Source organism: Astatotilapia calliptera, chromosome 17 (genome assembly GCF_900246225.1).
Source record: "Astatotilapia calliptera chromosome 17, fAstCal1.2, whole genome shotgun sequence".
In the NCBI taxonomy this organism is placed as follows: Eukaryota; Metazoa; Chordata; class Actinopteri; order Cichliformes; family Cichlidae; genus Astatotilapia; species Astatotilapia calliptera.
In genome coordinates, this window is record NC_039318.1 from 14,432,351 (window position 1) to 14,447,912 (window position 15,562).

The window sequence follows — 15,562 nt, forward strand, 5'->3', positions numbered from 1 at the left end:
ATAATACCTCACTTAAGAAGCTGACCTGTGGACCAGAAGACATACGAAAAAATGAATTTACTTTCAGGTTCACAGTAGTTTTCAGGGGCCTGTCTTTCTGAATGTTCTTTTGGGCTTTTTCCTTCCCTTTAATTCAAACTAGGCTATGTTCTCCTGATAACACATGAGGCAGCCTCAGTAGTCCTTTGGACAACTGCGGTTTAATATAAGAATTTAACAAAAGAAAAGAAAAGAAACAGAAGCGATACAGTGGGATGAAAATGTATTGGGAACAGTCAAATATTATGTGAGCACAAGTTGCTGCACAGGCTCCCAAACTCGCCCTTCCTTAATCAGCCTTCGGTCGTGTCTACTGTATTAAAATAAGACGTTTAACATTTCCATCATGTCTGGTTGCCTGATGGCTGGTTTGAACTTTCTAAAGAGAAACAAAACTCGATGCTGACAATCTATTTCTTGGATATCCTGGAGGGAGCTGCACTGTGACGAATTCTAGAGACATTTTGACTGTTAGTCCGCCCCCCTCCCCCCCCCAAAAAAGTCACACCAGACAAACAGCCAGCTGATTTGCAACAGCAAGGAGAATGCATGCTTCATTTAGGCAAGATCACAATGTAACCAGTTCTTTGTTACAGTGTATCAAGATTTTTGAAACACTTGAGGAAAAGAACAGCAATCTCTGGTATAATCCCCAAGAAGCACTGTCAGATACAATAACTAACTTTAAAAGATTAAAGTAGTTCATTCAGTATGTGACTGTTAAATTTATATTTGCATTAGAATGCTATGTTCTGGCCACTAAAGCAGCGGTCAGCCTTCTTCTTGATTATCCTTTAATGCATCTACATCCTTGTGAGGAGTTGATTGACTGCCTGGCTGCTTGGTGCACCCTCCTCTCCAGACTCCTCTTCCATCACCTTCTTCTGGAACTCCTGCATGAAAAAAAAAGACTCAGAGTGTTTGAACATTAAACACTTACACATTTGATGATTGCTAGGTGCACAATATGTGTGTAGACAGCAATGGCATAAACCTGACCAGCATAGGAAAAAAAACCCCCTGATAGTGATATTTGACTGAAAGACAGATCAATGATCTTTTGGCACCAGAATGAATGACATAATGACAAAGTCATGAATATCGCTTCAAAGCTACTCACTAGTCTCTTTATCCAGCACCTGATCAATGACCCTAAATTGTAACTGCTCTGTAACTTGATGACTTCGTCCATGACCGCTCAGTGTCTCATAAACTCCATGTCCTTTATAAAAAAAAAAGAAAGAAAAAAAAAAGCTTTTCTGTGTTGCTGGAGCAGTGAAACTCTAGAAGCTTTGCGGCTGCTTAGGCTGTCGCTTTGTGGTGTTGAATCTCGTATGGTTAATGTGAATTTCAGCACAGCAACCACATCAAACAACAGCAGGTGCATGATTTTCACATCAACAGTTGGTAATGAGATCTGGATGTGTTTGCCTGTCATCCTCACCCTGAATCTGCGCAGCCTTGCCAGTCTGTCTTGCAGAGTCTTCTCCTGGCTGGAGGTCAGCTCTGCTACATGAGTGCGCCACAGCTGCTCTTTCTCCTGAAAGACCAAAATGCAGTTTTAAGATAGACTATATATAAAAGATGGACACATTTGTCTTAGCTGCTGGTTTTGTGAAATCCCTTCATTCCTTTTGAAATCAGATGTTAAGAACAGGAAGTGGTTCTTACTGGGGAAACCAAGTACATGGAATAATACTGCATGGTAACAAATTGTCAAACTCATTTTACACTGTGGGCCACATACAGGCTGCTTTGATCTTAAGTGTAACTCTCCATTCTGTCAGTGTAAAGAATCTGAACTGTACCCTGCTTACAAGCAATATTCCATGTAGAGTAGTCCAGCAGCTGGCACTGCCTTTTTATACTCCATTTGTCTTAATCAGCCATGAAAAATGAGTTTAACTACATCCGTAGTTTTCATAATTACAACAGTAACACGTCTGCTGACGGTTAACCCAAACCCAACCCAAAGCCCCTCTGACTGATCCTCACAATGACACTCCACAATCATCAAAACTTGGCAAATTGCTCCCACAAACTTGTCAGTGGAGTTGAGACGGAAAATAATCAACTCAATTTGTCAACTTGTCAGTGATCGCCCGTCTGAGCAAATTTGCACCAAGAGTGCTACCCCATATCCCTCTCCATAATCATTCAAAGGCCTTTAAAGAAAGAATGTCTTGGTTGTTTGTCTGGAAGTGTGTGTGTGTGTGTGTGTGTGTGTGTGTGTGTTCGCATTGACTGTGTAACTGCTTTCACCTTCACTCCATATGTGTCAGCGAGTCTTCCTCTTGAAACTGACTGACATTAGAGCAAATGGCTCCCTCGCTCACATCAACTTCCTCTAAACATTACGGCTCCCCAGACCCACACACAGCATGACGGGAACGTTAATTAATGACAGACGCTGTTCATTGAGCGCAACTCGCATCGGCCTTCTCTCTCACACACATGTGTGTAAATTCTACTTAAAAATACACACAAACACACTGCAGGAAATTGGATCCAAGAGATTCAACAAGAGATTCAAATTCGAGGTCAGGAACACACCCGCCAGCAGACCCAGAACTTTTCATCACACACACACAAGCACGCCTACTTAAGGCTCTGCGGTGCAAGCCCAGCAGAATGTATGTCCTGTTATATCACTGTACCAGGGGAACTTTAGCCATCAAAATAATCCTACAGAGCCTCAAAATATTATGGAGGATTAAGTGAGAATGATTGTGTATCTTTTCTGTTTTTCTGTCTTCTGAACTGTTTTTTCTTAGATTTATTTCCTCTCTGGATGTACTTGCTTATATGAAGAATTACAGGCGGACACGTGGATGTAACCTCCAGGTCTGTGAAGTAAAACTTCCATGGCCCTGCTGCTCACAGGCTTTACAACCTCTTACATACTTTGAGTTTATGGTCTCAATAACTTTTAAAGTCTCATTCCAATTAAAGTGAAACTTTATAACAGAGCAGGGGTGTTAAACATAAGGGCCAGAATCAGCCTGGCAAACACTCCAATTTGTTCCACTGGATGGATGGTTTTGGAAAATGTAAAGGCAGGTCTAGATTTTGGATGTTTAACCCTGTAACAACAACTACATTGCATTTGATACATACATAACAAAACAGGAAAAACACAGTTTTTCAGACCTCTACTAAATACATTCACCCTGAAAAAATGAAATAAATTACAATATACATGTTTAAGCAATAAATTGCCGGCTGTGACTTTTAGTACTAGTACTAGTAGTAGTAGTAGTACTAGTTTTTAGTTGAATTAACCTTTTAAAGTCTGAACTATGAAATAATTGCCAGAAAATTTAGATTTTGGGAAAAAGGAGTGTTTGGTAAACTTTCTGATAATTTCTTTAATTAAAACGAATTTGCATATATAAGTTTAAACGTGAGAGTGAGAAAATGTACCATTTTAAGAAAAATATTAGCTCATTTTGAATTAGATGGCAACAACACAGTTTGGAACAGCTTAGACGAGGTCATGTTTATCATTATGCAGCATCCCTCTTCTTTTTACAACAGTCTGTAAAACAGCGGTCCCCAACCCCCGGGCCTCAGACCGGTATTGGTCCGTGAGTCGTTTGGTACCGGGCCGCGAGAGTTGAGGCTCAGGTATGAAATGTATGGTTTTCAGGGTTTTTATCGGTTTTCAGCGTTATTTTGTTATCGTTTTTATCGTTTACTCGGTTTTCCTGGGTCTTTTCACGTGTGTTATGAATAAATCTTCTTTTTTTCGGTACCGGTACTAGTTTTATTTTGTTGTATTTATCCGCGACACCTTAAAGGCCGGTCCGTGAAAATATTGTCGGGCATAAACTGGTCCGTGGCGCAAAAAAGGTTGGGGATCGCTGCTGTAAAACATTTGGAAACTACAGAGACCAGTTGCTGTATTTTTGAGAGCACAGTGTTGTCCCACTATTGTCTGATGTAGGATTCTATAGTTGCTCAATGGTCCCCGTGCATCATTGCTGTGTTTTCTACTCCATGATGAGTCAGATGTTTTAAGCTGGTGAAAGGTCCGGACTGCAGACAAGCCAGTTCAGCGCCTGGACTCTACCTCAAAGCCGTGCTGTGTTAATAGCTGCAGTGTGTGGTTTAGTGTTCTCTTGCTGAAATGTGAAAGGCCTTCCCTGAAAAGAAAAAAAACATCAACAGGATGGGAGCATGTGTTCTAAAAACTGTATATTGCTGTTGCTGTTCCAAATGTGCAAGCTGACAGATCTGTATGTACTAATATACCCACATACAATCAGAGATGAAGGCTTTTTAAAATGAAACTCCTTTCAAATTTCAAACCATCTAACTACAGAACAGTTTTCCCACTTTGCCTCTGTCCATTTTAAATGAGCTTTAACCTGCATTTGTGGATGGTGCAGAGAACTGTGTTCACAAACAATGATTTCTGGAAGTGATCCTGGGCCCATGCTGCGATTTCCAAGACAGAAAAAATGCAGTCCTGCCTGAGAGCTTGAAGACCACAAGCATCCAAAATCAACTGTCACTGCCACTGTCTCCAAACCCCATCACAGCAGGTCCACCATCTTCTAAATTTGCCCATTTACTCTTGCTCCTTCTGTCATAGCTATCCAGATTCTCCAAATCTTTTAATGACATCAAGTACTGGAGATGATGAAAATTTTATTTTGGGGAACATTATTCTCAAAATCGCCCATCTTTACCTCTGAGAAACCCTGCCTCTCAAAAAGACTCTTTTTTTATACTGAGTCATGTTACTGACCTGTTGCCAATTAACTTTTATTTCCCCCAGCTTTTTTGATATGTATTATTGCGATCAGATTCAAAATTTGCTAATATTTTTATTCAAAAATTTAATATTTTCTTAGTTTAAACATGTAATATTTTTTCTTTTGTACTGAGAATAAAGAAATGGATCTAGATTTTCAAATCATTTCATTCTTTTTAAAAAAAATTGTTTTTAAATTTAGTTACATTTTGTTTTACAAAATGTAACTAAATTTGACATTTTGTCAATTGAGGTCGCAGTTCCTAATTAACCTTCATCTTGGCTCTAGTTAAATGTGTCCTGAAAGCAGTCAAAGTGCAGCTAATGAACACATAGTACAAAGATGTACATAGTATGAAATTTAAAGTTGCTAACTGCAATTCAAAGGCTGGAATCAAGTTTTGATCGCTGCACAGTCCTGTCTGTTTTCTGTGTAATGTTCACTCAAGACTGAGTCACAGCAGCTTTTGTTAGTAATCACTAATAATTTGGAAAAAGTTACAGAAATATGTAAACAAATGTGCGTTCTCTCTCTTTCTGTTTTTAGCAGTTTACATGCCCCCCCCACCCCCCTTGTGCAGATGACACTAGATGACAGAAGGTCATAATTATTGTATTTCACAGGAAAGTTATATAAGCATTTTAATCTGCACTACATGTGTGAAACACGCCAAAGTTTGGACGTCAACTATAAAAGAACAAATATTTGGAGGAAGGTCACACTTGGTTAACGTTGGTCTGTCATCTCGCAGAAGACTGGAGATGCTATAAGCCATTAAAGAAACTAAATAAAAACGTACTCCCACAGGATGCTGCGGGAACTGAAAGGTGAAGAAAGGTGAACTCCATCACTAACAGAACTAACATGCAGACATTATTTGTATAAAAAACCCAAAGGAATAGCTTTCAACACATATAGGGGGAGTTAACAGTAAATATGAGCTAATAGACTGCATACAGCTATCATTAGTTAATTACTAAGTACTGAGAGTGAGACCCTCACCACACGAAAATCTCCTCTTTTCAATTGAATTCAGTTTTATTTATACAGCGCAAAATCACAACAGTCGCCTCAAGGCACTTTATATTGTAAGGGGTAAGCTTTGTGTTCAGATAAACTTCAGGTTGACAACTTTGGCAATGAACAAAACATCACTTTTGACAAAGGCTCTCAGCAAATTCCATTGGTTCCAGGAGTTTTCAATGCGTCCTATTGCTAATTAATATTTTAGCTTTTCAATCTAAAAACTAGGAAACTCTGAAGAAGTCAGAAGTCTGTCTATCCAGTTTGCTTCAAGAAGGAAAGATGCCAGACACATGTTGCCATGTCTTTGAAGATCAGCTCTGCGTCGTGCGTTAGAATTAGAGATATAAAAGGATGCTGTAGCTGACCTGTTTTTATGCTGCACCCTATGACTTTTTTCAGGTTGTCAAAGGAATGGGGGAAGAGGAAAAATGCACATTCCTCAATAGATGGTTCTGAAGGTCAATGTGATAATAATGTTATATAGAACTATAAAATAAGTAAGTTAGCCTGTTGTAGTTTATAAAACGAAATGTTTTTTCTGTGAGATTTCAGTTGCTTGTTCGGTTTGTCGGACAGCAGAATGCCTCCTAACCATTAAGGATTCTGGCTTATGAAGTGTCACCTGGTAGCAATCAGGATGGTACCTGTCCTATTTAATGTGAAGGACAAGATGTAGATGATCTCCATTTTGCCCCATCTCATCAAAGAAAACAGCAGCTTTCCTAGGTCTGGTTAATGTACGGTATGATCTGTAACATGAACAATATGCATGCAGCAATGAACTATGCTAAGGTTTTCAGAATTTTCACTACAGATTCATAATTTGTATGTGTGTGGTGTTTTTTAAGGACTTTTAATGCAGCGCCAAAGTTGAGCAGCACAAAAGAATCTAATGTAGCCAGTAGTACAGTACTACCACTGTAACTGCCTCCATGTCTCTGAACCAAAGGCCTTTGATTTAGGTGATGTCAGATGCTTATGTAAGACTTAAAAAATGTTGCTTGTTCTTGCAATCACTATTCAGTGAGTTTGCCTATAATAGTACATAATTTAGCAAAAACAGGCTCTAAACCAAGAACTTTTTGCCCCAACTTCAGAGAACTAATTTGGAAATGCACAATATTGAAGGCAGACAAGTATGCACTTGTCTGCCTTCACACGCATTCACCAATTTCCTTTGGGGCCAACCTTCAGGATCAATAAAGTTTATTGAATTGAATTTGAACTTGAGTGTCATCCCATTTTTAATGCATAGGGTTTAATACCATGTTGGCCCACACTTTGCAGCTATAACAGCTTCAACTCTTCTGGAAAGGCTTTCCACAAGGTTTAGGACTGTGTTTATGGGAATTTTTGACCACTCTTCCAGAATCCCATTTCAGAGGTCAGACCTGGTCTGCAGTCTCTGCTCTATTTCATCCCAAAGGTCTTCTGTCTGGTTGAGGTCAGGACTTTGTGCAGGCCAGTCAAGTTCTTCTTCACCAAAGGTATAATCATCCATGGAGTTTGCTTTGTGCACCAGTGCACAGTCATGTTGGAACAGTAAGGGGCCATCAACAAAACTGCTTCCACAAAGTTGTGAGTCTGGAACTGTCTAAAATGTCTTGGTATGCTAAAGAACTAAGGGGCAGAGCCCAGCTCCTGAAGATAACCTTACATCATAATCCCTCCTTCACTAAACATTACACTTGGCACAATGCAGTCAGTAAAAGTACCGTTTTCCCTACAAGCACCAAACCCAGACTCGTTCTTTGGATTCCCAGGAAAGCATGATTCATCACTCCAGAGAAATGCTTTACACCACTACATCTGACACTTTGCATTTTGCTTGGTGATTCAAGTCCTTTTTCAAGGACTTTCAGTTGTCCGAGACCAGGCTATAAAAATCAGTAAGTCCTGGATGCAGCTGAATTAATTCCTCACGACAAGTGCAATTGTGAGGAATATACAACTGGACTTTTTGCACAGGTGGCATCCTATCACAGTACCAATTCATTCGGAATTCACTGAGCTCCTGAGCGTGCCCCATTTTTTCCACAAAAGACACCCATCTATTAAGTTTTTCGTTTGGTTATTTTGGTTGAATTCATTGTAATGCACTCACTTAAATCTCCATGTTGACTTGTCAACATTACAACGGTTTTCTGGTATTCATATGGCTCGACTGACACATTCCAGTGGTGAGCACGTGTGACATTTTATACAGATTAACCCTTGTTTAATGAAGACTGGAGGTCTGTTTGGGTTCAGGTTGCTTTTCTGCATTGGCTGTATGTTTCTCTGTGTTCTCTGTGCACATGTCAGAGGACATAAGTCACTGAGTCCATGCACATTTGTGTGTACTTTTGATGTGTGGCTCTGGGTTAAGTTAGGGTTCAGCAGAAAGTACATTCCATACTGCTGTGAGAGTGACTGTCTACTCTATCAGGGTAAATGTTGTCATCAGCTTCCTGTCTTTTTATTTTTTCTGCAGAGAAGCAGAAACACTGACAGCAACAGCAAGCCCTCGTCCCCTGTTGACCTTAACACGCTCTTGTCAAAAATTGGGCAACTGCTCAAAGCGTCCACAGCTGTTTAGTGTATGCTGCATTCCAAGTCCATGAGAGTGTCCATCTGTTTTGGCAACTGTTTATGTGTTGTGTTGTGTTTTGAATAAATCCGTACTATCAATGCAAAACCACTTTCTTTTGTTTCATACTGCCAAATGTCTATTTCATTCTTCTACTGCGTGTGTGTCTACATGCTCTCCCAAAGCGACTGATAAACCCTGGCAGTCTTGACAGAGGGCCAGAATTGTGTTGCCTAGACTGTTAATTCCAGGAAGTCGATCTGATTTTGCCCTGAGCAACAAAGTGAACCTCAACGGTAGATTAATGCTCATTGATTTGGCGTCACACCACGGCCCGTCTACTTGATAGTTCAGCTCTCTGTTTCCATCAGACTGATTACTACAACCTGGTCTCACGAAAACCTAAGCTTGCCGTCTTAAAATGTGAATAAATGAGTCACCTTCACAGTGTGTGTGCCTCACAAGTGAAGGAAATAAAAAAACAAACAAAAAACACTGACTTCACATTTGGTATTTGCTAATAACTTAATAAGGAAGATCATTTTCACACAAAACCCTTGAAAAAGCTGTTTAAAAAGTGATATGGAAAGCATCCTCCCAGTCAAGAACATTCAATTATTAAACTCTGAAAGGCTAAAACAGTGCCTGGTTTCCAATAAATAGCGCTGATGGCCAGCTTGATCTATCACAGCACCGGTCACATTCAGTTACTATTGCTTGGCTCCTGTGTCCAACCTGTGTGTGTGTGTATGTGTGTGTAACAGGCATGTGGTTTCTAAGAAGAAACAAGTACAAGCTGTTGAGCCTAAGCTGCTGTCAGTTAGCGCAACCCTTCATGCTGTGCCAAAGGTTGGAAGTGAAGACTATGTTTGTTTTGCAGATGTATGGACTTGTAGAGTGTGAACCATCCAGTCATGTGTGTATGTGTGTGCACGCGTCTGCTCACCTTCTTGCTCTCCTCTATTTCTCTGAGTCGTTTTTTTTCCTGCTGCTCCTGCTCTAATCGCCTGCGGACCTAAATCACACAGACACACATACATGCACACACACACAGCACACACACACACAAACACATGGATATACATGAAATTTGTGCACATTTGGGGTGTGATATTTGATTCGGTCGCACTTGCCATACCCTCTCTTCTTTCCTGTCTCTCCAGTCGTTCCCTAAAGCCGCCGCTCCTTCTGTCCTTTCCGATGTTCTCAGAAATGCATAGTCCTCCTCTTTACACAAACCTCTCATTGACTAGAACCAGAAAAGTGGCTTTTGTGAGTGTCATGAAACAGCGTCAATGCTGGAACACAGGCAATATGGTGAAGTGGTGAAAAAGTAGTCCCTTGGTGGTGTCTGGATATTTTCAGTATTTCAGTATTCAGTATTTATTTCTTACTAGAGACTCATTGAAGTTACATTTCTATGTGGCATTCATTCTTACACACACCACACTTTATGATTCACATAAAGCTTCTGTTCATAGTTTTATGCCACATATGTTACTGTAAGTGCAACACCCATGACTAGATGCTAATGTCCAGTGATGCACGCTAACAATGCTAAATGTTTTTTGTCTAGAGAACTGGCAAGTAGGTATTTGATTTGGGTAAAATTACCAAATACAAAAATAAATGTATAAAATTTTTAGAAAAGTTTTAAAATTCATTTATTTTTGTGTATTTTAATTCACTTTAAGAAGTCATCAGATTTCAGTACATAAGGGTTAACTTACTTGCCTTTGGGAAGAAGCCATAGCATTCAGAGGAAATTTAGGCACAGGGAGAACATGCAAACTACACACACAGAATTGCCATCAGTGTTTCAATCCAGGAACCTTCTTGCTGTAATGCCACAGCGTTAACCACTGCCTCACTTTGCTAGCCTGCTGCCTGAGTCGGGATGCAGCCATTCATTGGTTTTTCTAACATGTTAATTATGACATGTTGTTTTTCTTGTCTGAGATTATTTTTTTACTTTAACTTTTTTACACCACTACATTTTCTGGAAGGTCTGAATAGCTTGTAACTTTGTCGTGACTGGTGACTGTTTCCCCCTTGGGCTTATTGACAGCAAAAGACATATAAACCTGCACTTTACCATGATGCCTGCCTTCCCTGCTTCCTTCATATTCACTGGGTTGAATCCAGGTTTTACAAATGTTCACTTATATAAACTTGAAACAGTCAAATGTAGGACATTGTCAATATGTAGGACAGCGGGACAAGAGATAAGTGCTGCTTCATAACTAGGTCACCCTTTTACTGGGATCACCAAAAGGTCTCATGAATATAAAAATGACACTAAATGACATCTGCTATGACCTCAGCTGCCTCACAAGATCTCAACCCAAATGACAAATACACATGTGGAACAAATGCACCGAGGAAATGGAAACTGTTTATTTGATTTACTGTGTTTCTTTTCTTGGCTTTTCTCAGAATTGTTCTACTTTATGTTATCTGAGGATAATTATCTATCTAGTTGGTGAAGAATAAATATATGAAGAAACTTTCAACCCTACACCCATGAGTCTTCAATCCCAGCAGCATGTAACTTACCTTTGACATGGGAATGCCTTGAAACCTCTTCTCGTGCGTCATCTTAAACAACAGATCTGCGGCTCATGACACACAGATGTTCACATTTTATTAAGTCTCAGTGATGCTTTTATGTCACACATTTAATTTTCTTTCAAAATCTGTGAAAACTTTGTAGCATTTAGAGTTAAATAGCTAATCAGAAATTAGCTCAACTCACCTGTAGGTCAAGAAGAACTGTGTCCTCTCTTTTTACACACTCTTTCGGGTTCAGTGTGTTTTGAGATCTTTCTCACCCCGCTCTAATTGCCTCCTCTTCTGCTCAATCTTTTAGAATACCCACAGATGTGTCCTTACTCAGCTCAGAGTCCCAACAGAAAGCTGACGATCGGAGTCATGGACGTTTTTGTACAGTAACAGTGCAACACTTAAATGCTGGTCATTTCCACAGTGCAGTGATAGAATTGCCACTATCCTGCTAATAAAAAGTCAGGAAGCCAAGAAGAGCATAATAAATAGGTGACGCTTTTTAAAAATTAAAGTTCGTGGGTCACTGTATCTTAACCACGATGACACACAGTAAGAATTAAGTAAAAAAAAAAATTACCCTTGTTTTTTTGTTTTTTTTTAAAAAGGTACAGGCACATTTTAGTCTGTATGCTAATCGAAACAAACCAACAGCTTACATCATTTAATTTAACTATTTAATAAAAAATATGAATCTTTGTATCCTCAGGTATAGAAAAGTACCATTTTAATATGCCCACATGGGTCAAAAATAATTGTCAGCATTGTAAATATACAGCTTCATTTGTCTTTGCAGTTGGCATTCTGCTGCTGTGTTACCCTCCCCCATCTGGGATGAGTAAAGTTCATGATACTCTGTTATTTTAATTACTAGTATTTTCAGCAGGCTGCTAAAAAGGAGCCTGACAGCCACATTAGCTGCTCCTGTGATGGATATGCAGCACTGAGGCTCTGAGTGTTTCCACTGAACACGTTCTACCACAGTGTTGTTACATTGTTGCTGTATCAATTCAGATCAGGAGATGTGACCAAGAGAAGTCAAAGCTGAGTGAAACTTTTCACAGCAGGGATCACTTCCTTTCCAATTTCTCATTCAGATTCAATGAGACATTGGATTCTGTCTATAAAACACGATAAAGGCATGAATTTCAGTGCAGATATTTTGCATGAAACAGATCGCAGTAGTTTCCTGGACTGAAGAATGAAGCCGATACTGATGCACCAAAAACTGCATCTCCTAAAACGACCACTTGAGGCTACCTCCAAAGTCATTCTGGCATTAAAATGTTCTCATGAAAAATCTGACACAAATCATTCAACAAGTTTGTGCTTCAGTTTTAACAAGTAAAGTTCTGATATTTTATTATTCTGTTACTTAATAAAATCAAACGCAATAACAACAACAAAAATAAACATGGTGTTAATGCTTAAAACTATAAAGTCCAGAAACCGTCTTTTATGTACAGTCTGTACTGCTATATGAACTTTGAACTTTATTTGCCAGGAACTTTCCACAGATAACAAAACAGTGATATACGAATAATAAAGAACTACAAAAACTTCCTGGTAATAGTTCATTAAACCTCTTTTTAGTTTTCTTTAATAATGTCAAATATTTGAATTTCCCTCAGACAACTCAACTTTGAAATTATTTGTACAGCAGCAGAATACAGTTATAGTCTGGTGTCTATGCATCAGAGTTCATCACTCTTTGGTATATGGTATGGAATTGGGGGTTGCTGAATAAAATCCAGCCAAAGGTGGATGACGAGGTGGCGGAGGGGTTGGAATTGCAGGTAACGATGCAAGGCGACGGTGGAACTGACATGTCAGAGGTAGATATTGGTAAGTGCAGGATAAATTGACCACCAAATTGGGGGGTTACTATGTAACTCACACCAATGGACTATAGGTTTAAAAACAAAAATTTATTTCTGTGGACCACATGAACAGACTCTTTCTCATGCTCCTTTTGCTTGTTGCTTTTTCACTGCTCGTCTTTGAGCTTTCTCTTTACCTCCACTGGTAAGGCTGATGGTCATTCTCTCTAATGCTCGTTCTGCCATAGTTTATGTCCTCTGTCCTCCCCCTAATTGCTGTTTTACAAATATAACTGTAGCTATAAAAAAAAGCTTTAAACAAGTTGGTGACCCCAGGAACAAAGTCACAGAGAAAAATCACATAGTAAAAGACCTCTTTTTATTGTAGTATGCCTGCATGCGAGTCTGAAACCCGCACAGTCTAAATGAAAGCCATGCATGCTTTGTCCTGTTTAAAACATTTGGTTATAATCAACGATAATTGAAAGGCGATGATCCTTCAGCACTGTAACAGCCTAACAGTTACATGCTAACTGCATTAGTCCTGATCATAATATTGGATGGAATGAGTAAGAAATAACTATAATGACAATAATATCATGGTACGGCTTAGAAACAAGAAACATCTTGAAATCAAACACCAATCACGTAAGAATACAAAACCTCTGGATATTCATCAACTTTCTCCACTGAAATACAGCATAAGGAAATGTGATCCAACTTAAAGTATCAGAGGTGGTTATGCAAATGTCTTTCACACAATCACTATTTGCAATGATTTTTGAGTATTTTGTTTGTGCTCCATCTCATCCCAGACTCACAACAGATGCTTCTCCATACATGGATTCAGTCAGTGTCATTATTGCCCTCTTGGACTCTTTCATGCCACTGTAATCCATTTTTATTAGAACAAGTCTTCACGTTGTCTTTTATGGGCATGTGGGGAAAAACACACAGAACCAAACTTCTGTTTTAGGATTTTCCTCACTTAATAACTATAGGTTACAGAACAGAGTGGGTTACAAAGTGTACTTACTTACCATTTGCACAGGCTGGGTGTGTATATCATTTAAGGAAGAATGCTAAACTCCCACTGGGCCTCTGATTCTAGTTCCCATCCTTTTTTGACCAGTGGCATCAGGCTAACCAAGGTAGCCCAGATGTCTTTCTACTCTGTCACATCCTACAGCTTCTCCCTGGAGGCTCCCAAAATGTCTGAGAATGTCGTTTCAAGAAAAATGAGGCAGTTGTCTGGCAAATGCCTGACGAGGGCATGTTTTTAATTCCAACCGATGAGTTCGCTAATGTGAACACAGACAATGTTCTTAATGAAATGAAATATGTTCAAAATGTATACTCGCTTTCATGAAATTATTTTTATATTTGGTAAATGGCCTGCACTTGTCCCTTAGGACCCCAAAGCGCTTTACACAACCAGTCATCCACCCATTCACACACACAGGTGATGGCAAGCTACGTTGTAGCCACAGCCACCCTGGGGCGCACTGACAGAGGCGAGGCTGCCAGACACTGGCGCCACTGGGTCCTCTGACCACCACCAGTAGGCAACGGGTGAAGTGTCTTGCCCAAGGACACAACGACTGAGACTGTCCAAGCCAGGGCTCGAACCAGCAACCTTCTGATTACAAGGCAAACTCCAAACTCTTGAGCCACAATCGCTCCGTTTTTTCATATTTGCCTACATGCTTTAATTTAATAACTTCTACATGATTTTAAAAAATCAGTGAGGAAATTTTCTTCACTGCCAAGTGCAAGACTAGCCAGAATTTTGACGTCAAATCTTTAGTTTTGTTGTGTTGTTATTGTTGAAAATTGAACTGAGTTGATGCTCCTTATGCTTCCTTGTTTAAGTTTTTTTTCTAAAGCATTAAGTTTGAATTTTATTTTATTTATTTTTTTGTGTGAAGACCAACTATTTTATAGTACTACATGGTGTATCAGCTTTGGCTTCTTTAAACTAACTTGTAACAGGCTTGCGATATCTTAAGCAATAAAATCTAATCGAACCTCAAAACTTATATTGTCACATAAGATAAATAATTTTCCACACTGTCTTGTAATGGTTGTTTTTTGTAAATGCACAAATTGCTCTTTGACTCTACTAATTTTTTCCAAATTTTCAAGGGCATTATCCAAAGCTCATGACTGCAGCTGAGTGTTGGAACTTAGGCAGATTGGCAGGTAAGTTGAGAGCTTAACTACCTCTTTACCACAACATTAGTATAACACCAATCTGTCAGTCTCTGTCAGCACATGTTCCCCTAGCTTTTGAACACAAACCTGAGACACTTTGACGCTCTTCAAGAAGTAATTGTAGTTTTTATCCACTTTATATTCTTAGTTTACGTCACTGGATGAGGGATGTGCTTGGAAAGAAAAATGCAATACGATGAATATGAATCGACTTTGTTCAGTAGTTCAGTTAGAACTTTCAACTTATAACCCTACAAAGGCACACAAACGAAAATAAAATAAAAATCCCCAGAGTCTAAATATGGTCACATTAGACTCCAATCCTACAACTTCCTCCAAAATTCTCACGAGATTTTAATGTCCTCTTGGTTCTTCAGTGATAGCCATCCACCCATCCACAGCTGCAGATAAATACTGATGGTAAAGTTTTATTAAACACAGCGGTTAACTGAAATAACCTTCAAGTAATCAAGTTATCAAATTCCTTTACATTAGAAATGTCTTAATGCTTGAGTGAACTTAGATGTGAGTGTGTTGCTGAACTGGAGTGACCCTTCTTAAAAGCTCTTGTC

General features: G+C 39.3%; 1 protein-coding gene across 3 annotated transcripts; it reads right to left on the reverse strand.

Moving 5' to 3' along the window:
* Positions 1–258: 258 nt before the first annotated feature.
* Positions 259–11,459, reverse strand: LOC113009178 (beta-mannosyltransferase 2). 3 transcript variants are annotated; one of them, XR_003270124.1, is made up of 7 exons: positions 11,150–11,459; positions 10,951–11,006; positions 9,533–9,643; positions 9,341–9,409; positions 1,484–1,579; positions 1,160–1,261; positions 867–932 (listed from the first exon to the last, which is right to left on the reverse strand). XR_003270124.1 is itself a non-coding variant. In XM_026147353.1 (6 exons), the coding sequence occupies exons 2-6, from the start codon at positions 10,990–10,992 to the stop codon at positions 843–845; spliced, it is 408 nt and encodes a 135-aa protein (XP_026003138.1). In that variant the 5' UTR covers positions 10,993–11,006; positions 11,150–11,457; the 3' UTR covers positions 259–842. The 3 variants fall into 3 exon arrangements, 2 of the variants coding, with proteins under 2 accessions (XP_026003138.1, XP_026003139.1); XM_026147353.1 differs by lacking the exon at positions 1,160–1,261 and having other exon boundaries at positions 259–932; positions 11,150–11,457; XM_026147354.1 differs by lacking the exon at positions 1,160–1,261 and having other exon boundaries at positions 259–932; positions 10,951–11,012; positions 11,150–11,457.
* Positions 11,460–15,562: the final 4,103 nt, after the last annotated feature.

Coding starts and splice junctions, on each gene's coding strand:
- LOC113009178 (XM_026147353.1), bottom strand. CDS start 10,992: ATGACGCACGAGAAGAGGTTTCAAGGCATTCCCATGTCAAAG. Junction 9,410..9,532: donor GAGACAGGAAAGAAGAGAGG/GTATGGCAAGTG, acceptor TGTGTGATTTAG/GTCCGCAGGCGATTAGAGCA. Junction 1,580..9,340: donor AAATAGAGGAGAGCAAGAAG/GTGAGCAGACGC, acceptor TTGGTCTTTCAG/GAGAAAGAGCAGCTGTGGCG.